We start from the raw sequence: 24,790 nt of genomic DNA, 5'->3' as shown, positions 1-24,790 counted from the left end.
ATTATTGAGTGTGACTCTTCACTGGAACCACAATTAAGAGTTAAACACCACATCAAAATTTTCCTTGGGATTTTACCTTTGAAATATGCTAGAGCATTTTTATTTATTTATTTTACTACTTTAAGAATTCTAAGTGACGATTGTTTAGAAAGTTCAAGTGCAACCAATATTTCCACAGATATTCTTTACGCTTATATACACAGAAAATCGTTTCTATATACAATTTAGAATTCACATATCCTTTTCACCATAAAAATACTAGGACAATATATGTATTGGCAATAAAAACTATAACTACTACTTAATTTCACTGGGATGTACAGCTCCCATAGTAACTAATCTGAGTTATATAAAATTTCCCCATAAATCAGTGTGAAACTTACAACACAAGAGACAAAACCCACTCAAATGATAATTTGCCTTTGTGAAATCATTCATTCCTTAAGTGTGGAATTATAAAGGTTTTCGTCATTCTATTAATAAAGTATGCTAACCTTTTTTGTATAAAAGTTTACACACTAATTTAAAGTCTCGTTTTCACCAATTTAACCTACGAAGAACATTCTGCAGTTTTAAAGCAGTCGTTTACTATGGTCCCCAAGAACCATCTAGCATCACACTGAAGAACTCATGATCCTGGGGACTTCCTGAATTCCAGATTTTGTATTCTTATAAAAGAAAAGAAAACTTTTACCTCTAGAAGGGCATCAGCTGAATCGTGAAGACAAAGGACCAGGGTCCCCACTCGGGCCATGTTGTTGACATATGAAAAGGTAATCAAGGAAATAGATATAAGGTGGTGCAGGAACATAATGCCAAAGTCCTCGGGGAAGAAAAAAAGCAGCCATGTTAGGGTTTGGAACATCACAAGATTCCCCTTGATCCATTCAACCACTGAACCAATACTTACTAAGAACCTCTGTAGGCCTAGCACTGAGGATACTAAAATGAGTAAGGTATAAGTCTTATCCTCTGGGAGTCTATCACATATTGAGAAAGACACACAGGAGACCAGTGACCAGGAAAATGTGATCAATGCCACGACAAAGACCAGATAATAAAGGGTGTTTTGTACTAAGTCATAGAATTTGAAGCTATGGGAAAAATCAGCCCACGATTTCAAGCAAAGAAGGGCACTACTTGGATTTGAACTTGAGGAAGATCTTTGGGGCAGCCGTGCTGGGCCAATTGGACCACTTCTCTGACTACTAGTGGCTGGGGCTTTGGAAGGTATAGGTTGTGTTTCTGACTAGAGTGTGGCATCTTTGAAGGGATAGCACGCTAAGGTCAGAGAAAATGGGCGTTGCATGGCTCTCAGACCTAAGAGTATGCTAGCTACAGAAGGCCTGAGAAGAAGCCACATAGTAGGGTTTAAGGGGGTGCTGTGGTCTGAATATTTGTGCCACCCCCCACCCCCAAATTCATGTTAAGATCCTAATGCTCAAGGCGGGGCCTTCAGGAGGTGATAAGATCATGAGATCACAACCCTCATGATTGGGATTAGTGCCCTTAAATAAAGTGGCCCCAGAGAGCTGCTTTGCCCTTTCCACCATCTGAGGACACAGATAGAAAGCACCATCTGTAGACCTGCAAATGGGCCCTCACCAGATACCAAATCTTCCAGAGCCCTAATCTTGGACATCCCAGCATCCAGAACTGTGAGAAATTAATTTCCATTGTTTTCAAGCTTCCTGGTCTATATTTCCTTGCAGCAGCCCAAATGGATTGAGACAGGTGGTGACTGATTCCTGTTATCTCAGATTCCTTGGAATGTGCATCTCAGTGTTCACATCCTTCTGGAATATGCCTGTTGGGATACTAAAATAAGAGACCTACCATGTTGGCTTTTCTGACAGGTCCTCCTACACAAATAAGGCCTACATTTGCATCATTATCTGGCCATAGTCATTAGAAAAAGAAATATTTGGCAGTAGTGATAGCAGATTATCCATCCTTATTTTGGTCAGCTTCAAAGGAGCTTCCTCTTGGCTCCAGTGAAAGCTCCTCTGATATTATCTCCTGACCATCTGGGCATGGTTTGTTTTAATATGGAATTTCTGTTGCTTAGAAATATAGTCTCTTTTACTGATATTTTTATTCTTACCTAATCTATATATTTCCCAGAGTAAACCTGAATTTCTCTGGGACTTAAATGCCAAGATTGGTCCTAATGTTGCTCTATTTGAAGCTTTCGGACAAAGAGGACAACTTCCCTATAGATCATTTCTCTAAAGACAAATAAGTTGGCTAGAATGAAAAGCAGATCACAACTGATATATAAACGGATCCTGATTATGACAAAGGGCAACATGTGGGTTAACCCTAGGAAATTTTTCCTAAATTTCTATCCTGGGAAGTCAAGATTCATCTGGTCATTTATTCATTGAAAATATTTACTGAGCATTTGCTATGCTCCAGACACTGTTCTGAGCTTTGGGGATAAATAAGTAAACAAACTAGACAAAGATTCCTGCCCCTGTGGAGCTTCTATGTTAATATCCTAGTGGAGGAAACAGACAATACACCTAAGTAAATGACCTTTTACATTGGGAGGTAAAAAAGTGCTATGAGGACATAAAAGGAGCAATCACAATCAAGTAGGAAGTCCTGGCTGCTGGGGAGGCGGATGGCAACAGGGAACAGGGAGCTCAGGGCACGCCCCCTGCGGAGGTGAATTAAAGAGGATGAGGGAACTAGCCTTACAGACAGATGCGGGAAACACTCCAGGCGGGGGAGAAAACAAACAAGGCAAAGGCTCTATCCATCCTCCTCCTTCTATCCTGTCATGTTCAAAGAATAGTGAGGAGGTCAGTGTGGCTGGAGTCAGGTAGGAGGAGGAGAGAGCAGTAGATGGTGAGAGTGGCCACATTATAGATTTTTTACCAATATAGCTTCTTTCTATTACCATTATTCTGAAAAGACATTTTAACTTCATTGACTAGAAGAGTAATCACTCCATGCTTTAATCGCTGGCATATAAGTATCCTACATAACATTTGTACTCACATATAAACTGGGAGGTTAAGGGGTCAAGAATAAAATTAATTCTGGGGTGTTAAGGACTTAATTTTATTTACCACATTGGAGTAGCTATAAAGCACTTATAAGTACTCTCTATTACTACTCCTGGTCATCACCATCATGAAACAGGGTGAGGTTTTTATTCTCACAGAAAACTTCACAAATTCCTTCCTTTGGACATTCCCTTGGGATTGTTCTTAAATTTGTTTGAGAATCAGTATATGCTAAGGTTGGTGGATGTTCAGCCAAGCTGCTTGGACTTTGTGCTGATTTACATTGGCACCAACAACTAAGTAGGTCAGGCAGAGTCCTCAGTTCCTTGCAGATCTGACTTACTCTTTTACTCAAGGGGAAGGTGGAGGCCCTGGTGGTGTCTCTTTCTCTGCGCTGCTCTGTACTCTCCCTCGACAGCCATTTAGCTCTCATGGCTTCTGCCCTGGTCCCCGATTCCCTGGGTGAAAGAGCTACTTTCTTCTGGACCCCCACTTAACTATCCTGGCCCTGCAGTCACCCTTTCCACCACTCAGAGAAGCCTCTGTCTCTGATTTCCATTCTCCAGTTGAATTCAATTAAACAATTATTTTTTGTTCAGTGTGTCTGTGGTTAAGGCAATTTCTATTTTAAAACAAAAGTTCAAGAAAGTTAAAGCCCGGGTCTTATTTGCATGAATAGATTCCTGGAGAATGTACATGGCTTATTCAGCTCAATGGACAAGTGTGGAACACATATTATGTGAGCGCTAACTTGTAATGCAGGGTCCAACTCTTGTTAATTTTGCAATTTTCGGTAAGGGCATCGATTTCCTCATCTGTACAATTAAGAGACTGGATCAGGTTATTTTTAAACTGTCAACTCTATAGTTCTAGGCTTGGTAGCTACAGTGATTAAATAACATTTGAAGTCCTTAATCTACTAATTTCATACCTGTGTAAGTGTATGTGTGAGAGACCGCTTGTGCGCAAGCGTGAGTATACACATTTGCATCCTCTTTATCCAGTAGCTCAGGAGCTGCTGATGGCACTATAGCTTGGGGTTTGAAAAATTAACTTCAACAATTTTAATTGTTTAAGTGATTCTGTGTGCAGTTTGGTGAACATGTTAGAGGTTATTTTTTTCCCTTGGAAAGTACTAACATTTATGCTAGTAATAAATCAACCACACGTTGATATAAACAGTATACTAGTTTCCTAAATGAAGTCAGATAATTTAATAAATGAAACAAAACTATTTCTGTTATTTTCAAGTAAATAAACTTGTAACATAGCCTCCGACCTGGTCATGATACATTGATGGTGGATACCATTCTTGGAAGAATCATGTGTCTTGTATCAATTAATTCTAAACGCCCACAACCCAACCGAGCACTGCAAACTCAGTGGCCTGTTGACCTACCATTATGTTCCTTCCTCTTGAACCACATTTACATCTAGTGCCCAGCTCACTGGCAGAAGAGAAATGATGACCACACTCAGTTTAATAAGTGATTATGTACAGGTACAACTTATCAGTTTTACCTACTTCTGAAATTCTGATGTTTTTGTAGTATCTGGGGGTTTTTCTAAGTCACTAAAGTTGGATAATACCAAAATGCCATAGACATACAATAAAAATTGTACTGATAATGTTTTCCACTGAAAGAGGAAATCTATTCTCTCCAAGTTATTATTTATTAGGTTTCATCACCTGGAATATAGTATTCTATCAGACGATAGCTACTTCAAAACAATGGATCAATTAAAGTAGCACTAACCTATCAACTGATATTTTAAACTGTTTCCTAAACATAATTAAATGAAAACACACAGTACTTAATTCAACAGTTCAATAAGTTTATATTTGCCCATGCTTAATACACAGTCTCACTAGCTGAATGCCTAATCAGAACAATAATTCCCACATTTTTCATTGTGCAGCCCAAAATGATTTCTCTTGGCTCATTGAAAGAGAGTTTCTCTATTTAATTTTAAAATGAATAAATATAAATTGATTAAAATACTTACGGAGGATTAGTACCATTTTATAATTAAGTTTCCTAATTTGTATCTGATATTATATAAATGTCAATAAAAAATGCAATGCCCTTGGCAATATAGCAAGGCTCCTTTAAAAACAACAGCCTTATTTTTCAGACAAAGTTTGCATTGTGAAGATGATTTTTGCATATAAATGCCCTGGTCCTAGAAAACATTTGTTTTATTACTGAGGGGCTCAGAGTTATGCCCATGGCAGAAGACAAACTTTCATTATAGTCATATCTGTATGAATATGCAAAAAGCATGAATAATAGATTTCGTGTCTCATATTTCTGCTTCAGAAAGCATTATACACAATAAAAATATCTTTAATAAAAGCCATGCAGTCATTGTTTTTTTGTGTTATTCACATCCTCTTATCCTGACACATTTCTTTGAATAGGCGCTGAATCTGGTCCAAATAACAGTTTTTAAACAAATTGTCAATTTGGATTTTATCAATGCAGGGTGGAAAACTTCCATCCTCATTTGTAACTGCTGTAAGTGATTAGTGTGCATGTAGACACAGGCATGGCTGAAAGAACATTAGTATTTCAGGTTGAAATGTTTTCCTGCATTTTCCATAGCAGCAATTAAGTGGAGAGATTGTGATTGCTTTTTGGTCCTCAGACTAAAGATTGATCCCAAAGCTCTTATTCAAAACAGACTAGCCCAGCCACCTGCTTCAGTGGTGGCCCCAACCTCCTGCTGTTCTGCCATATTGTTTCTGGACACATTCAAGGCCATCACTGAGGGTTCCTTCTACATTCCCTGCCTGATATTTACCTCAACTTCAGCCCTTATTTCAGTGGATTCCCCTGTATTAATTATTAGGGAACAATAACAAAAAATCAAATGTGGTATGGACTCAAAATTATTAACACAATAAGTCTGAAATGAAAGAATTCAAGCAAGAGTCATCCATTTTATTACCAAAGCTGATAAGATCTTTCCAAATAGCACTGAGGGAACCTACAGCCTCGGGGCCACATGTGGCCTTCTGGATGCTTGAATGTGGCCTTTTGACTAAATCCACATTTTACAGAACAAATCCTTTTAATAAAGGGATTTGTTTTATGAAGTTTGGATTTGGTCAAGGGACCACACTTGGGGATCTGGAGGGCCACATGTGGCCTAGAGGCTGTAGGTTCCCCACCCCTCCCCAACTGTTAGAATGAGAATTGGCATCTTCAGTTCTCCAGGGGAACTTTATGCACAATAAAATATTAGCACCAAAAGGCCTGAGGGATCAACTTCTCATTGAGACATAAGTGTGAGGTTCTATAAATGACCAGGCTGTAGGGACATCTGAAATAATGCTGTCTTCAGGAGGCATCTCAAATTCGCCTTGATGTGCATGCCTTTATGAAAACAAAATTCATCCATTTCTCAGTAAAAAAAAAAAAAATATACATGTACACCATAAACAAGAAATTTGTTCCCTAAATTCCCATTTGCTGGATAAAATATTAATAATTTTACATAGTCTTTTGGGAATAATCTTTGCAACTTAATGAGGAAAAACATTAGTGAGTTTCTTCATAAAAGGAATAAGACCGAGATTTTAATCAAAGGCTGATTTAGATGTGCACAGATGGTGAAGAATATGAAATACTTCTAAAGTGCAAGGCAAAGAAAAGGCTCTTCTCTCTCAGATGCAAATGGCATGTATTTAGCTTTCCTGAATTTAATAAATAAAATTAATAAACTTGTAATCTAACTCATATGAATAGAAATCAGGTAACAAGCACCAGATTACTCACTGAACAGGTTTTCAAACTCTCTAGGAAAAGGAGAGCAGCATAGCTTAAAGGTGATTTCATTTTATGGCAACTGCAGTAATAATAGGAATCCTCTTTTTTTGTTTTTTAAATAGTTCTTTCTCAACAAGTAATTCCTGGGGGGAGGGGGAATAGATCTCTTATTTGAACCTTCACGCCTCAGAGAAATGTGCATGACTTTTAACAGAGTGACCATGTTCTTTTTTGAGAGCAGTAACAACAGTTTTCCATTCTTTTCACTTGGGATTTTGCAACCTAGGGGTAAAACTCAGAATGCTGGGAGTAGCACGGCTGTTCAGGAAGTGGACTTCAAGCATGTAACTTGGCAACGTGCAAGGGAGAGCAGCCACTCAGGCTCCATCTCCATTCCAGAAGGAACAAACAGATGGAGAGGGTGAGGATTTCAGACAAAATTTACATATGCCAAGAATAATGAGTTAAACAGTTTTTCCATTGAGGAATATAAAAATATAATAGATTCTCAACCTTTGGAGATGGGTAAAGTCCTGATGAATAGATGAATATATATTTATGAAACCTCTTAAAAAAACAAAGAAAATCAAAAACAAAAAATGCAAACTAGTGTACTAACAAATCTTAATATTAAAGCTGTGTTATAATCTAAATAAATCCTAGAATAAGTCATTAAAGCAAAAATGAAATATAATACCATGAAAATTAGCTGCTTTGTTCTGCCTTAATAAAGTTTCTAAAATAACTAGCAGCACAACTTCTAAGGCCTTAACAACTTGGTTAAAAAAAGAACAACATAAGAGACTAAAAAACTATCCAGGTTTTGAGACAGTAACTAAAATAAAAGTATATTCAGGGTGATTTACAGTTGGTTCTGGAGTTTCTCCTCATTAGGCAATTTGAAGAAAAATCATACCTTTTCTTACCAGTACATGATATGAAGAATTCACATAAATGTATATAAATGCCAACTTTTGGGTATCTGCAATTTCCCACAATTTATCTGGCTATTGTAGTCTGACTGGCCTTGATTTTTGGCTCACTATAAAAAGAGGTGGTTAAAAGGACTATTTAAAGAAAGATATTTCAAATGACAAGGCTCTTCAAAAACTGTAACTAGAATTCACTTTTATTCTCACGTATAGCCTAGGTTAAACATTTATACGAAAATCCGGAAACAGATAAAAACTTGTGAATTATATGGGAGATGTTTGTTCAATTATAAAGTGGAGGAGTCCTGGCAGGAATGAGTCAATTATTTTGTTCTCTGAAATTCAGTCTGTGAAAAAACCTCATTCACACTAAATCTAGAGTCGAATCTATTTCAACACCTTTCCCCAATAGATTAGATTTTTCTCCTTTTGGACTAACTGTATCCAGATTTAGGTCCTTGAGGGAGATAACTGTCACAAAGACTTCATTTTAAAAACAGCAAGTGCCAAGAAATTAATTGGTTAAAGACTTTGAATTTACTATGGTTACTATCAAAATATTTATAAAATATATACTGATGTAATTTAAATATATTTACTAGCCATTCTCAAATCTGACATCCTCACTGTTCACCAAAAATGCATATCAAGTCATTCCACTTTGGAGCATAGATGGGTAAAGGGACAGATGGCCAGATTTGTGTTTGTAAATAAAGTTTTATTGGAACACAGCTACACCCATTTGTTTACTTACTGTCTATGGAAGCTTTCGTGCTACAGTGGCAGAGTTGAGTAGTTTTGACAGAGACTATATGTCTCACCAGTTTAAAATGTTTATTATCTGGCCCTTTACAGAAAAGTTTTATTAACCTAGTTTTAGAGCCACATTAAAGGACATCTTATGGGAAACTTAGTTATGTTCATCTGAGATGTGGCAATGGCATAGTCTCTTGGCCAATTTCACCACACTTTCTTCAGACAATGTGTGAGAGATTTAATTTTCATAGCTATTCTGAAGTAACCCATTAAATATTACTCTCAAAATCCAGATAAACTATAAATAAAGAGTTCTGGCAGGTTCCACCATCAAAATTCTCATGATCAATTATAACTACAACTTCAGGATAATCTGAAAAGGAAGGAGTCTCATCACCAGCTTCTAAAACCAAGGGATCCCTGTTTGAATTCAACACTACTCTCTCTACTGACAGATGTGCTATTACTTTACGGCTTCTGGAAACATACAAATGAAATAAAGAACTGTTGTATAAGCAGTGTTTACCCAATCTTTTGCCTGTGCAATATTTATGGTCCCAATTCAAGATCAAGAACTCATAATATTGTCTTCTGTGAATTATTTAGTTAATATTTAATCTTTAATTGATTTTATTACTGTGGAAAAGGACACAATAAAATTTTATTCATGCAGTAGAGAACAGTAAGATCATGCCAATGATTCACTTCCGGAAGGCCTGGCCAGAGCCTGGAGCTTGATTTGCAATGACCCGGAGTCCTCCTTCACACTTTCCTTCTCCCCCTCAAAAGCATACTCTCCAAAAGCACTCTGCTTTCAAATGATATAAATATTTTTTTAAAATTTTACACACATGTCTTTTTACTCTTTGAACTCTAGGTCCACAGAAACTCTCCATCCCTGTAAGCCTTGTCAAATTACAAGTGCCTGGAATTGAAGGCCTTTATATACACCTTTGGGGCTCTGTTTGAATTACCAGGCACAGTTTGTACAGGTTTTAATGGGGAAAGGTCACTTCTGAGACATTTAAAACATACTCAACACACCATTCTTAAATGATGTGAGGGTTAACAGGCTTAACTCTCTCGTCTTTGCAATAATCCCCAGAGACAAAGACAGTGGCAACACTTTATGATATCAAGTAAACCCATTCGGGTCGAAAACATCCAGAATGATCAGTAGGGGGCAGATTGTGTTCACCTAAAATCAGAAATAGCCTAGGACTCAAAAGCCATCGTTCATTGACTGCAAAGGTGTTAAGGCCCAAAATGACGATGGACAACCAAGGATTCAACTTTGTGCTTTAGATGAAAGATGGAAAAAGTCTCCTTTAGGTCAATCAGGATGGGATGGTACTGGGAGTTGTCAGGAGGGCTTCAGGGGAACTCTTATCAGCCTTAACTTCTCCCTTCTAACTCCTCTTCCTTCAGCGGCCTGAGCTGTCCACCTGCAACCCTTCACACACACAGAACTCTCAGGACAGATTCTACTGGAAGCTGCTTCTTGCCTCCACGCAGTGGCTATGCAGTTTTTTTCTCCTTGCCCCGTTCCACCTTGACTACCCGGTGAACTATCTACCCTCCAACTGGTCTATTAATTCTCACATGCCAAATGCTGGCTCACACTGACTTATTTTTAACAACCACCCCATAAAGTACTACTTTGAACTCTGTTTTATATAGGAGCCAAGGCACAGAGATGCTACATAATTTTTCCAAGGCACACAGTGAGGATGGGCTAGAGCCAGATCTGAATCCAGTTGTGTGAGACTCCAGAGCTTGGGCTCCTAACCACCATGGCAGGCTGCTTCTGCAAGGAAGGAGGCAGTGGAGAGGGGACACTTTGGAAAACACACATAAGTGAGAGACTAGCAAATAAAACAAGGTCCACTCCCAGAGGATAGGAAGACATGGGGGATCAAGGACAAAGGTGTGGAAGGGGCATCTCTTAGGAGGCCAAAGGGAAGGATGGATGAATGGGTTCGTTCATATTTGTGGGGACAGAAATTGAGGGAGTTCATGACTACAAGGGGATAATTAGAGCTACTATAAGCCAAAGTGGGCAATTTCCCAAGACCCGTAGGACGACTTGAGAGAAACTCCTCAGAGGAAGCTGAATGTCTTGAACCATGCTTGTGTGATTGGGCTGGCTTGCTCTTAATGCTTATTCTGTGGCCAAGACCTACCTTAGAAGAGGATAAGAAACACACGGGCAGAACTGTCCCAGCTAAGGTGCGCAGCTAAGCCCAGGCTAGAGCAGAGCCTCCAGCTAACTGGAAACACATGAGCAAACACAAGTGACACCAGCAGAACCACGACATTAACTATAGTCCAAATCAGTAGAACTATTTTAGAATGAAATGTTACAGTTATTTTTCAAAAAAAAGAAGAAGCTGAATGACTGAACCTCCCAAGGGCAAGTGGAACCTCCTGCTAGAGGGTGGGACTCCTGAGGCCCTAAATTTAAGGATCAGAGCCGCAGACCAGCAGCACTGTGTGGGTCCTGGGTGTGGGTCCCTCTGCCAGGCAGCCTTTTGCAGCACACTGGAAGAAGAGCCTCCTGGCCAGCACCGTTCTGCACCCTTAACAGCAGTATATGGCAGAGTCTGTGACAACCCCAGGGCTGTCCAGTGGCCAGTCATCCAACTGTGAGATCTAAAAATGCCCAAGAGCCTCTCCTTTAGCAAGGCACTTGGACACTTGATCATCAGAGTAAGCCATTAGTTAAGGCAGCCTTTGAATAAGATCCCATAAAATTGCCCCATAAAACACTCCTTTTCCAGACAACGGTGTTCTATTGTTCTTTCACCAGCCTGCACACAGCACTGGGTTGAATGCTTGAACACAGATGGTAGCTTATGAAAAGAAGCTGTCTCTTCTTCCCTGCTTATATTCTGAAGACACAGCAGTGAGGAAGCAACAGGACAGAGGCTTAAGAGTCAGGAATAGCTACCTTGGGAGAAACCGAAGCGTCAAGGGTAGAATATTGTGATTTCAATCACGGGAAGACATATGAAAGGGCAGCTTTGCACCTCTGTGAAAGAGAGGTTAAGTGGCCTGCCTGACCGTGTCTACAGGTAGTAGCACTGAGGTTGCACAGGGAGAAGACTACATCAGTCCCCACTGCTCTCAGGATGATCAGATGTCAGCTGGTGTGACTGTAACTTTTCAAGCAAAGAAAGGACAAGGTAATACAATCTGAGGCACTACCTGGGAGTCATATTCTTAGGAAAGACTCAAAAATAATCTAGACCAGCAGTTCTCACACATTTGGGCCTCAAGACCCTTTACAGTCTGAGAAATTATTGAGGACGCCAAGGAGTATTTTTTTATAGGGGCTATATCTATTAGTATTTGCCATATTGGAGATTAAAACTGATTAAATTAAAATTAAAAAATTAACATTAAAATTAAAAAAAAACATTTAAAAGATATTTATATTTTAAATAAAAACAAACTCCATTACATATTAACTATATTTTTACAAAAAATAACTACATTTCCAAAAAATATTGGTGAGAAGAGTGGCATTGGTTTACATTATTGCAAATCTCTTTAATGTCTGGCTTGATTCTCATAAATGTCTACACATTTAATCTGTTGCTTTATGTTGTTTTGAAGTATAAGATAAAAATCTAGTATCACACAGATACATAGTTGGAAGAGGGAGAACTATCTTAATAATCTTTTTGGATAGTTATTGATATTCTTCTTTGATACTATACCAAAACTTACCAAGGCAGATATTCTTAAAGGTTAGTTGTAAAATCTAAACTATATCAATAAAGTTTTTATATTCTATCACATTAAAATCCATTGGTCTTTCTTGCCCTTTGAATGGATCTTTCACTTTTGCATGATTTTATATCATGCACTAGTCACTGGGAAAATACTGGTTCACTGAATTAGTGATATGTTTTTTATACAATATTTTTTAAAAAGTCACATTTGTTACTATAACTACCAATCTCATCAGAAAAATGTAAGTACTGAGATGCTGTCAAGCTCTTGCTGGCTTACCTAAGCTTTCCAAAAATCTAATTTTTGCTTGAAAGCTTGAGCTTTATCATTAACAAATACTGTCAATTGCTTTTATTGAAACAATGTGACAAACTCACTTTGTGCATTTTTAAGAAAATGTCTGCCAAATGCACAAGTTGGAATAACCATAGTTTGTCATTCTTTCAAGTAAAAATGGGATTCTACGAAAAAAAAGCAGCTAGTTCTTCTGAATACAAAGACCTGCATGTGATTTTTCTTGAAACACCATCATGAAATGTTATGCAGCAGTTTTAATGTCTACCTATTTCCCATTTCATCACACAAAATATTTTTTTCAATATATACTCAAGAATAGAGATTTAATAAAATTAATACAGTTGGCCCACCACATCCTAGGTTCCACATCCATGGATTCAACCAATAGCAGATAGAAATATTTGGAAAAAAAAATGGACAGTTGCATCTGTATTGAATGTGTATAGACATTTTTCTTGTCATTATGCCCAAAGCAATACAGTATAACAAGTAGTAACATTGCATTTACATTGTATTAGGTATTATAAGTAATCTAGAGACGGTTTCATGTATATGGGAGGTTATGTGCATGTTATATACTAATTCTACACCATTTTATACAAAGGACTTGAGCATCCATGAATTTTGGTATCTGCAGGGGGTCCTGGAACCAATCCCCCATGGATACTGAGGGATAACTGTATTTTTTTCCCCTGCTTCATCAAGAGCATTCTCAAGTGAAACTGGCATTTTTTTCTTTCTGCAAGAGTGTGGCAGTGAAGAATACAATGACTACTAGTACAGTTTGGTGCCACAGCCAGCAAATTTGCCCACTAATACTTTTGCGTTGTCAGCACAAATACCAACACGATGAGAAAGGCAAATGACATCTTAGTCCTATTATGAAAACAATTTTGATCTTGCAGACCTCCTGAAAGGGTCTCAGGAATCAGCAGGGATCTGAAGTCCATGCTTTGAGAATTACTGCTTTACACAAATTATTTCCGAATACTGTCCTAAGAAATAACAACTACCATATTATTAATAATATTTGTGCTAGTCAGAATATGCTAGGTTATACGGCAACAATAAGCCCTTAAAAATTTCAGTGGTTGAAAACAAAGGCTTATTTCTTATTCACTACATGCCACCTTCAGTTGTGGGGCAGGAAAGGGGGTCTGCTTGTCTGAGTCTCTCAGTGACCCAGGCTGACGGAGCAGCCTCCATCTCCACTGTTACCAATCACTGTGCTAGAGGAGAGGTGAGAGCTCTGGAGAGTCTCACACTGGCTATTAAATACTTCAGCCCCAAAGTGACTCAAATCAATTCTGTTCCCAGCTTGCCAGTCGCATGGCCCCACCCAACCACAAAAGGAGAGGCTGGCTGAGCAGCACAATCCTAGGTGTGCCTGAAGGTAGAGAGCTGGCAATGTGTGGTGACTGCATTAATGACTGCAGTGAGGTAACACTTATGGAGCATTCATGATGTGCCAGGCACTGTTCTAAGTGCATGTATTACTTATTTATGCTCACAACTCTCCCATGAAGTAGGTTATATGAACTCCATTCTTTGGATCAGGGAACCAAGGCACAGTGAGGTAAAGTAACTTGGCCAAGGTTACACGAAATTAGGAGTGGTGCTGGGCAGGTGGATGGACTCCAGAGCCCATGCCTTTAACCTCTCAGCTATTAATACACTGCCCATAACGATGTTTTCCCCAGTCCAGGACAAAATGAGAAAAATAAGGACTTTTTCATAATGATAAATTTAAAGAACTGTCCTTTATTACAAGATGTTCTTTCTCCTTTTCTTAAATGTCCTTTCCTTTAGGAATTAATCGTGATAAATGGCAGGTGCCTCTTGACTCTTCTTATTAGGAAAAGCAAAAGATTGGCAACCCCACATTAGTTCCTTTTCATAGTTATTTTGTCAATTTTAATTGACCAAAAATACGAAAGTCTATAATCACTAGTTTTGAGTTTGTTTGTTTGAGCACTAGGCTTTGATTCAACCAAATTTTGGTCATTTTATGACGAATACTGTTCTAAGCTCTATTTGTCGAGCAGTGTACCAGATGGTTTTATGTACGTTATTTCATTGCATTCTATGCTATGCTGCTCCTTGTAAGAAGATTAAAATATGCATTTTTCTTTAACCTAAAACTAACTGAAGCAGGAAAGATCTGGAATGTGACAGGGTCCAAAAAGATAGCTAATGTATCCACAGTAATTCCAGTTATTCTCTGCAAAAAGTTATCAGAGAACAAACACAAGCCCATCAATAAGCGTCTTACTAAACCTAATCATCATACCTCTCTCAGTCAGGAATCTTTTCTAAGATGTAGTGATTCTCTCAGGTTAAAGACCAAAAGAGCAACAAGTTGACTTCTCTAGCTGGGCCCTGGAACTCTGCCAGGGATGTTTTCCTGACAAGGACTCTGAGCAAAACTCACTGGCCAAGAGCCCAGGCCTTCAAGCCAAACAGCAGCTTAGTTAAAAGGGACAGAGGGTTTAGACATAAGCAAGCTGTTCTGAGCTCTAACACAAAAATATTTATTAACTTCCCTTGGAAAATTTAGATGTGCAGGAGAAATGCTCAATGTGAACAGGTTCTAAAGGATAAAATTTAAGCAAAATTAAGCCTTGGGCAATAAAAGATGCTTCAAATAACATTGAGTAACAAGAATATGCATGTTGTTTTAAGAAGACATCTTAATGATTTTCTTTTTTAACAAAAGGCAGAAGGAAGAAAGGAAGAGAGGAAGAAAGAAGAAAAAAAAGAAAGGAAAAAAATTCTCAAAAAGGTTTAGATATCTTTGTAGCATTTCATAGAATATTTAAATTATAAGTCCATTTGGCTAGTCTCTTCCCTCTTGGAAGATTAACAGTATTCCTCGTTACCGAACAAGTAAGTACCAACTGTGGAAATGATCAAAAGACAGGCAGTGTGCTCTGTCATCACAGGGATGAAAGGCTCTCCCCTCATTTTTAAACTCCAGATTCTATGTGGAAATAGAACAATTTTTTTAAAAGATGCCAAAAAGAAAAAAAAAGTTTGTGAATTTAAAATCCATTTTAGAAAGATTCACGAACTCATTAACTTGAAAAGTGATTACTAAACCTCATTTAAGGTAATGATTCTAAGAGTTTGAGGCATGCATTCGCATCCAATGTTTATAAATCCTGGTCCCTGTTTGAAAAATGGCCATTCATGCTCATTGTCATTTACCAGGGGAGTCAAAAAAACATTTTGATAACCCTTCGGTTAACAACCTTACGAACAGCCTTCAGAAAATTGATTTCCATACTATGTTGCCAAGGGGAATTTTCAAACCTTTCTATTCCATAATTAAGAAGCAGCCTATTTTTAGAGGGTTTGGTTAATAGTTCCAATACAGAAGGTAGAGAAGTACCATAGAGGCTCACTGATGGCTGCAACAGCGGGTCCTCCAGGTGGGGGCATAATGAGGACAGAACTACCAAGGACTCATGGGGCCCTTCAGCAAGATGCAAAAAGAAAGAGCAAGGGCTGCAGCTCCCTAATCAGAGATGGCAGCAAAGGAAAACCCTTCCTTATTAAGACCTATGCCGAGGAATAAGCATGTCTGGTAGTGGCCAAATCCCCACTTAGTACAAGAAACAAGAATGAGCCAGCTGCACCAGGAATGTACAAAAGTACGCAGAGCAACAGAAGAAGAGGTGCCAGACATGTAAAACAAGCCATCGGTGTTGACGAGGAAAACAAATATATTATTCATTTCCAAATACTGACAATATGTACAGGCCTAGGATCAATTCCATAAAACCTATTGCAAAAAATTATCCTTTTTTATAGGTGTTTTCTATGCTGCTGCTAAATATTTTAAAACCATACAAAATGATACACTACAACCCTTATGAGTAATTCACCTACAAAAACTGAGATAATGCTCATTCGGCTTAAAGGAATGAAGACTGTCTGAGCCCTGCTGGCTCACCGAACAGGTGTGTTGCACACATGGTGAGAAAATTCAAGCAAGTGGAGGGGTTTTGGTGACTTCTGCTATATAACAATATCTCTATAGGACTAGGCTCTGGAAACCAAGGACAGCTGCTCCTGCTTTTATTCATATTAACCTCTTTGTCTCTGGATGGCAACCCTAATTCTCACTAAGCCAAAGAAGAACCAATAAAATGGCAAAGAGCTGTGAAAGGCTTACTGCCTCTAATGTCAAGAGCACGGCAAGGCAAGGCAAGGACTGCGTACTCATCTAATCTAAGAGTGAATCATAGGACGTCATTTGGTAAACCTGGCCTCTAATTCATTCCCACGTTGCATGGCCTTCAGAAACGTACATAAACTCATTGTGCAATTATCCCAGGTTAAAAAAAAAAAAAGGGAAGAACGTTCTACCTCTCTGTTATGTAAGTGTTTTGTGTGACTACCTGGACAAAAGGACTCCTCAAAAAGAAAATAAAATGCAAAATGAGCCTCACATAGTACTCACATTGGTACATAGACGATCATCAGTCTACAAGTATTGACACTACATGAATGAAGACAGCTCCTCGTGTAACACAGGTGAGGAGGGGGAAATAGAGTATATTCTAGCCACAGGCAGGGTCTTGTAAAAACCAAATGTGCACAGAAAAACGTTAATGTGTTTGGACAACAGTGAGAAGATGTTAGTAGGTAGGAGACATGTGTGTCAAATGGGGAGAGCAGGGGTGGGCGACTGAATGCAGAGGTGGGTCTGAGTCATGCTGTTTACAATCCTGAATATCGCTCCAAGTATTGGGGCTTTGTCTTGAAAGTTTTAGAAATGTAACTCGTAGGTGGCAGGTAGGTAAGAGTGACTACTTAGATAGAAAGACTGTTTAGGAGGCTATTGTACTAGAGTGGGCAAAAGCAGAGAGGATTCAAGCTAAGCGTGTCAGCAGTATCAAGGAAGTAAGTACAAGGAGTGGCAAAGAGGAGAGCAAAGGAAAACATCCTGGCTTCCATGACTGTGGCTGTAAGGGTTACTGGAGAAAGAACAAAGCTAGGAGATCATGTCTTCAATCCAGAATACTTTGCATGTGAGATCATGTCTTCAGTCAGGAATACTTTGTATGCAAGGCTTAGTTTCCTCATTCATAAAATGAGAATAAATAATAAATAATCAAACTGGTTCTTGGAGTTGTTGTGAGGATTAAATGATATGATAAACACAAAGAACATAATAGAGGTTGAATACCCCTTATCCAAAATGCTTGGGACCAGAAGTGTTTTGGATTTTAGGGTTGTTTTTTCTTTTTGGATTTTGGAATGTTTGCATTATACTTACTATGCAGCATTCCTAATCTAAAAATCCAAAATCCAATGAGCATTTCCTGTGAGTATCATGTTGGTGCTGAAAACACTTCAGATTTTAGAGCATTTTGGAGTTTGGGTTTTTGGATTAGGGATGCTCAACCTATATACTATTATCAATATTTATGACTAGAGATGCGGAAATATGGACCCAGAGAGAGAATCTGGGGCAGAAGAGAAACATTTGGGAGTCATAGGTAAGTAATAAGCTGTGGTTGGAAGTGTTAGGAGGTATAAGCTTGATCGTGCAGAGCAATGGCACCCCCTAACTCTAGTCCAGAACCCTGGTGTACCCTAATATGTAGAACATGGGGCATTAAGATAGAAGGAAGCCAGCAAGACAACCTTGAAGGATTAATCCAAATATGGGAATCTTGAGAAAATGGTATTATAGAAAAAATAAGCAGTGAAGAGCCAAAAGTGCCAATTCTGCCCAGAAGTTGGTGAGATGAAAACCAGAATGAGCAGATTTAACACTTAGGAGGTCATGGGTACCCTCAGCAAAAGCAATTCCAGTGGAAGAGAGGGCTGAAAACCAGATCACGGTTTATTTAGAAATGCTGCATTTCCGTGACATGTTTTGATACTAGATAACCCTTTAATTGGGGAATTCATTCTGTAGGGTTGAAACACAGATTTTACTCTTTCCCAGGAGCTACAAATAAATTTTTTTTTCTTTAATTTGGAAAACAGAGGAACTTAGGAATCAGATTGAGAGAACAGCTGTCAGGATTCATTGTTGTATAGTTTTTAAGGAGAAAGAACATCAGGTTTTTGGGAAGAGTAGAAAGACAATAGGAACAAAATACAGAACAGCACAAACAAAAGTAGAGAACTTTTTATAATAATGCAGCAAATAATCTAGCCTAGTGCTGCCAGGAGAACAAAGGTGAGTGATTTTGAGACTCTACACCCACCTGTCAAGGGCCATTAAAGACGTACGTTTGCAAGCACTTTATAATGTAACTGCTCTTACCTTTCTTTTGATATCAGTGAACTGGGAAAACATTAAAGACCAATAAAACGACAGCTCCAGGATGTAATAGTAGTGAAGGTCAGTTGTGAGTGGCTGAGGATGAAAGAAAAAAGGGCAAGATTAACAGTTAATAGAGAACTGAAATCTGTATCCCAAACATCTCAAGCTCAGTACTCAAAAGTAATAACATGGTCTTACACCTGCACAGATACAGTTCCTGCCCTATTCTCTCTGTAGGTAATGGGACTTTGAGGATGTCTCTCAACCACATTACTTTTATTTCATTTCCAACCTAAAAAGCATTGATCAGCATGAACATTTGGGACCCAATTCATTATTCAGTTTAACAATAGCATTTATGATCCTTTGACATGAGTATCTGCAAGATTCCTTAGGCTACTTGAAAAAAAATGCTAATATATACAAAGAATAACCCTGGACAACTGTTGTGAGATTCCACAGTGTACTATAGGGACAGTGAAGGCAGGTGATAGGAACTGGATGGAATACTATATGGATCACTGAGGCATGGTTTCAAGTTTCACATTAATCAGAAAGCTTTTTTTGTCATTAGGAAATGTTCAATACATTGCAAATATCAAAAAGAATGATTCAAAAATATTTATCAAAAAATCAGAAGGAGAGGGAGGCTGCTAAGAGACACCAGATTAGGCACCCAGCCAGGAAATCTTAGATCTCCACAGCTTAGATAGTATAAAACTTGGGCCTTAGTGTATTTGTTAAATGGGGGTAGATACCTACTTTAACTGCCTTGGAGGCTCAAGGTTGGGGAGAGGCTCAGAGAAGCTGTGAAAGTCAGGAGTATTTATTTTGCCCATAAATCCATAAAAACAAAAGTTTAAAACCATTTTCAATGAGTCACTTTTGTTTTATTGAGTTGTGATGTAATGTCTTGCTTTATCAAAATAGAAAATGTTTGAAACTCATCACACAAGTCCACGCCCCTATGTGGAAATACTATAAATAGTAAGTACAATTGGAATCTTAATGCTTTGTACACCAATAGGTACATAATGAACAACTATCATGAGAAACTGGCACTCAAACTACCATGGGAATAAGGAAAACAGTGGTCCCTCTCATGGATCTTTGACAACTAAACACCCAATGGGACAGGACACTCTACAACCAGCAATCCTAAACTCCAAGTGACCATGAGCACTGCTATGGACTTAAAGTCTGTGTCCCCCTATAATATTTATATGTTGAAGCCTAATCCCCAATGTGATGGTATTTGGAGGCTTTGGGGGTGATTACGTCAGGAGAGCAGAGCCTTCATCAATGGGATTAGCACCCTTATAAGAAGGGACATGATTTCTTCTGATGGTATTACTGTTACAGCAGCCTGTACTAAGACAAGCATCAACGTTTTTTGTTTTTTTTTTTTTTAAATCAATCTCAGTATCTCCCTAGCAAGAATATATTTCCCACTGAATTGTCCTTTTAAAACAGGAAGGCATTAACAATGAAGGATAGGTATTCAGACGAGACATATGGCAGCAATGAAGTTTAGAAAACAGGGCCCTGGTGCAGGACCCTTTGAGCCAAGGGTAAATTTCAGTTTTAATGAGATTCTTTAACTCCTGGCATCACCACCTGGGAAAATTGCCCAGAGGAATTATCAGGGCAAGTTAGATCACATCTGGAAACTGCAAAGTTTTTTCCTCCACATACGCACACCCAAAGCAGCTAATTTTATTAGCATATGGTCTTCATCAAGGATGACCACCGTTCCCACAAGAGATCATAAATTTGTCCTGCATTTCAGGAGCTATATGCCGGATCATATAGTAGAAGACGATCTTGATTTGAATCCTCACATATGGCACCTTTCCTTACATACTACAGATGCTTCCTATTTTTAAACACAGCTGTATCTACCTGACTCTCAAACTTTCACGTTGAATCTGTAGTGCTGTCTATGAAACAGTCTGCAGCTACTGTTTAGGCCACAGTCCTAGCAGCTCATTTTCTCAGAAATAAGCAATTTCTCAGCTCCAGCCATAAACGTGAAAGTTATTTTGGATTACATTACTAGAAAGAAGAATAGGTATTACATTTCATATAGCATTTGTCTCAAAATCGCTCATGTGACAGAATTTACCTCATAAGTGCGGTACATTACAGCAGCTGCCATGCCAGCATTCCAGTTTAGATTTCTAGAAGCCTTTAATGTACTTTTATAAATAGAAATTTAGATTTACATGGATTGCGCCACTCAGTCTACGATTACAGGATACAAAGAGAGTCTTAAATGACAACGTTCCAAGTATTTAAGATAGTAAAACAGCAGCTGGGCCTGAGAATTGCAATCGTATAAAGTAAGTGATTGGTTTCAATACTGCTTTAGTCGCGATCAGATATCCCCTGGACACTCAGTTCTCTCTCACCATGTTCTGTTGCTTGTTTACATTCTTTTCTAATCTGAATAAACTACTTGAAAGAGACGGAAATGCAAACTGGAATTCCATTTCAGTGTGTCCTTCGCCTTGGACTTGCCCAAGGAGTATCCATTGCCAGTCTTCACCACCCGCCTCCATGACATTGTGCAACAGAGAAGACAGGGGGCATTAACCTTATGCACACCAAAAAAGGCCAATGCCTCTAAAAGACAACCCAAAAGAACCCCAGTCAAACTCAAAAATCCAAGTTGCTTGTTATAACGCATATCTCTTTATCACCGAAATACTTAGCTGCATTTACTTCTCTTATATAACATATCCCAATTGAACAAGAAATTATAGCTATTTCCCAGCTAGAAATTTCTAGAAAAATCCCAGCTTTGATATTCAAATACAAACTGATCTGAGGACCATAACAACACATGCTAATATTATTGAATTCATGTAAAGATGCAAAGGAATGTCAGTGGGCAAAGATCTAAATGCTCCCTTGCTGGGATATAATTTTAATCTCATTTTCAGTGATGGTTTTTTTTTAGCTGCAGAAATAATCCATCCATGTGTAATGCCACAAACCCATTTTTCTGCGCTCGAGGAAATGGTGCTTGATTTATATATTTAGAGGCTGCTCTTAAGCCACAAAGTGAACTGAACTCAGCGTGCCTGATCAGTTCCACGTTCGAGTTTTCCCACTTGCTGTTGAGACAGGCCTGTGCTGCCAACAGGTCTTCAGATTTTCCTCAGGGATTAGAAGCAGCTCTGCTGTTATGTACAGGAATTATCCACCTGTTGAACTGATCACATCCCATTCTCCAGCAATGTACTTTCCAAGTTTACTCCATCTGCTGAAGCAATCGGCTTTGATTCTGAACTTCACTGAGAACATACAAGCTACTATCCTTACTAGGTCACGTACACATTGGTCAGCAGGAATGGGGCCAAAAAGCAAGGTGGCTGCCCAGTCTGTTGGGACCCACCTGCAACCATGAAAGTGACTTCGGGAAGATACTTGGTGTGTGTAAAAACCCAGACAGTAATGCCTCCTTACCTGATAGGGGTAGTTGTACCAGCAGTGCTTTGTATTCCACAACCAGGGAGTCTGAAAAAAAAAATGACAAACGAACATATCTTACATGTTTTGGAACACAGATAAGAGGATAAGAGAGGTTTATGATAGGCTCTTGCACCGATATTTTGGGATTTCAATAATTTACCTATGTGAGAATTGAAGGACTTAAAAACAACTAGGAATAGGTTATTAAAGCAACTAGTATCACACCATATATTCTCTGGGTAATCTCCTAAATTCAGCTGGTAGTGTTTCAGGCTGATTCTGGGATGGAGTCCTGGCTAGTGTTTTTTATATTTTGCTGGTCACCTGGACATATTCCTGCTATATAACCAGCCCCAACAGCAGAGCCCTGCAGGGGTCTCACAGAAACCAGATGCAAATCATCCACCTCACTGTTTATTGATCAATAAACAATGCTGAAAACTACCCTGAAACTCCTTAGACTCAATGTTTACAAAGCAACAATATTCATGCCTTCCCCAGGGTTCCACGACATGCAGGTACATTTATTTCAGTAGAACACCTTAGACCACCCCTCGCAGCACATGTCACCACACCCCGACCTGCGGTTAATTTCTTTTTATGACAAAACAATCATTCTTAATTTGAGGGCAATTACTTACCTTACAACAAATAATCCGACAAAATATCTAAGTGTACACACAGATTCCAAACATTTGTGATCACCCGGGAGGGACTGGTTTAGATTTAAACAGATTGCTGAATCATCCAATAATACTGGCACAAACTTTCTCATATATATTTTTTTAACTGTGTAATTCTTTTGCATCTCTTATCTACAGCTACCAGCACTTTCTGGTATATATCTATACACACCTGATACACATATGTGTATTTCTTATGGTTAATTCCTCAACATCCTCATCAGCCCTGTACCGTAGGGACGAGGGTGCTTAGCTTCATGCAACTGGTATATGTTGAGCCCTCCCTATGTCCCATGCACTTTTAAAGGTATATCCTAGACATATTAACTCATATGTATAATATCTTATACATATTAACTCATTTAATCTATACAGTAACTACTAGTATTTTATAGATGGGTAAATGGAGACCCTGAGTCTGTAAATAACTGCCTATAAATAACTGTTAAATAGCTAGGCAGTGTCAGGGTTGAAAATCAAACGCAGACTGGTCCCAAACCCAAACATAACCACTGTTCACCCCGTCCCTGAGTCTGATAAAATCTAACCAGACCTCAGTGGAGGGAGCCAGACCGAAGTCAAAAGCCACGCCATCCCCTCAACCTAAAAGTGCCCCAGAATCTTTATATTTCCCTTTCATTCAAGTATTTAATACTATTCATTTTCTCCCCTTTTGGTTTGGCCATTTGCCACCCATTCAAAACCATCCACATCATGTGCTCTCCCTGCACGTGACTTCATGCGTGTCTGGGTTGTAGGTGTGTCTGTCTCTTCCGCTTCTCTCAAATACTTTGGAGTCTTCAAAAGTTTGTGATTGTATTTTTATAGTTATATAAACAATATGTGTCCATTGAGGAAGATATATAAAACATAAAACAGATAAAAATAATTTAAGTTCTCATCATCATTAACATTTTGATGTATAGCTCATTTTTTTCTATGTAATATAAATACAGACAGATTTATTTTAAGCACCCATATAGATACATGTTTTTACAATGTGGGTATGAGGCACCAAAATCTATTTTAAAGTACAGTACCAATGTTAGTTATTACCTTTCTCTCTGATAAAGTTGCCTGTTACCTCAACTGAAAGTCCCTGAGGGGAGGTTATATCATTTGCACGTTTACCCCACCAGCATCTACTCCCGAGTTGACAGTTCAGCATTCATTTGCTGAATGCCAATAAAAAGGAATATAGAAAAAAAAATGCAAGGCCTGGTAGTTTTTCTGGATTTATCAGTCCTGAGCCCATAGGGCAGGTATGCGCCTGCCCCTAAAGATGCAGCCGTTATCTCTTTCACTGTGGCCACCCCTTCCAGGGACTGGCAGGAGAGCAAAGGTATAACTCTCAGTGACCCAGAAAAATCCGTAATTCAGAGCTTCCCTTCCTCTGCGAGCTTCTTGGCTGATTAGTTTTCTTCTAAAACCCAGGCTTTTCCCTGGGTGCAGATGTGCATCACCTAGACCTGCTTTCATTATGTGCCTGACACCTGACTGACCTGCATAAACAGACGAGGATCTGCCCCTCCCTGGCTCCTGCCCAACTGAGGCAAGAGCAAAGGCCTAGACACTGAGACTGATGGAGCCACCAGGGCCCTAGCTCAGCTTGCGAGCTTGTCACACATTTTAATAGGAAGTTCTCTCACATACGTGTTCACATATACCATCACTGTGGCAGCAATGGATATTAACATCACCTTCTATAGACACAATACATCTTTCTAGGATCTCATGTTATGCTCCTAAAACACTGTGAGACAGAACAAATCTCTTTCCCAATTTACAGATGAGAACACTGAAGTTCATGAGAAGGTTTCTTTTTTTTTTTTTT

General features: G+C 38.8%; 1 protein-coding gene across 2 annotated transcripts in view; it reads right to left on the bottom strand.

The window, feature by feature from the left end:
• CERS6 (ceramide synthase 6) overlaps positions 1–24,790 on the bottom strand; it is a 261,185-nt gene that overhangs the window by 41,056 nt on the left and 195,339 nt on the right. The window contains exons 5-7 of one of the 2 annotated variants that reach the window (XM_012650710.1): positions 22,268–22,318; positions 18,797–18,889; positions 695–823 (exon numbers count right to left, since the gene is read on the bottom strand). In XM_012650710.1, coding sequence (XP_012506164.1) covers positions 695–823; positions 18,797–18,889; positions 22,268–22,318 — 273 coding nt within the window. The remainder of the gene's footprint in view (positions 1–694; positions 824–18,796; positions 18,890–22,267; positions 22,319–24,790) is intronic. The other variant, XM_012650711.1, reaches the window with a different exon arrangement.

The sequence above is a fragment of the Propithecus coquereli genome, unplaced genomic scaffold, assembly GCF_000956105.1.
Source record: "Propithecus coquereli isolate 6110/MARCELLA unplaced genomic scaffold, Pcoq_1.0 Scaffold34, whole genome shotgun sequence".
Taxonomy (NCBI): domain Eukaryota; kingdom Metazoa; phylum Chordata; class Mammalia; order Primates; family Indriidae; genus Propithecus; species Propithecus coquereli.
The sequence above is the reverse complement of the archived record's forward strand: the minus strand, read 5'-3'. Positions and strand labels throughout refer to the sequence as shown.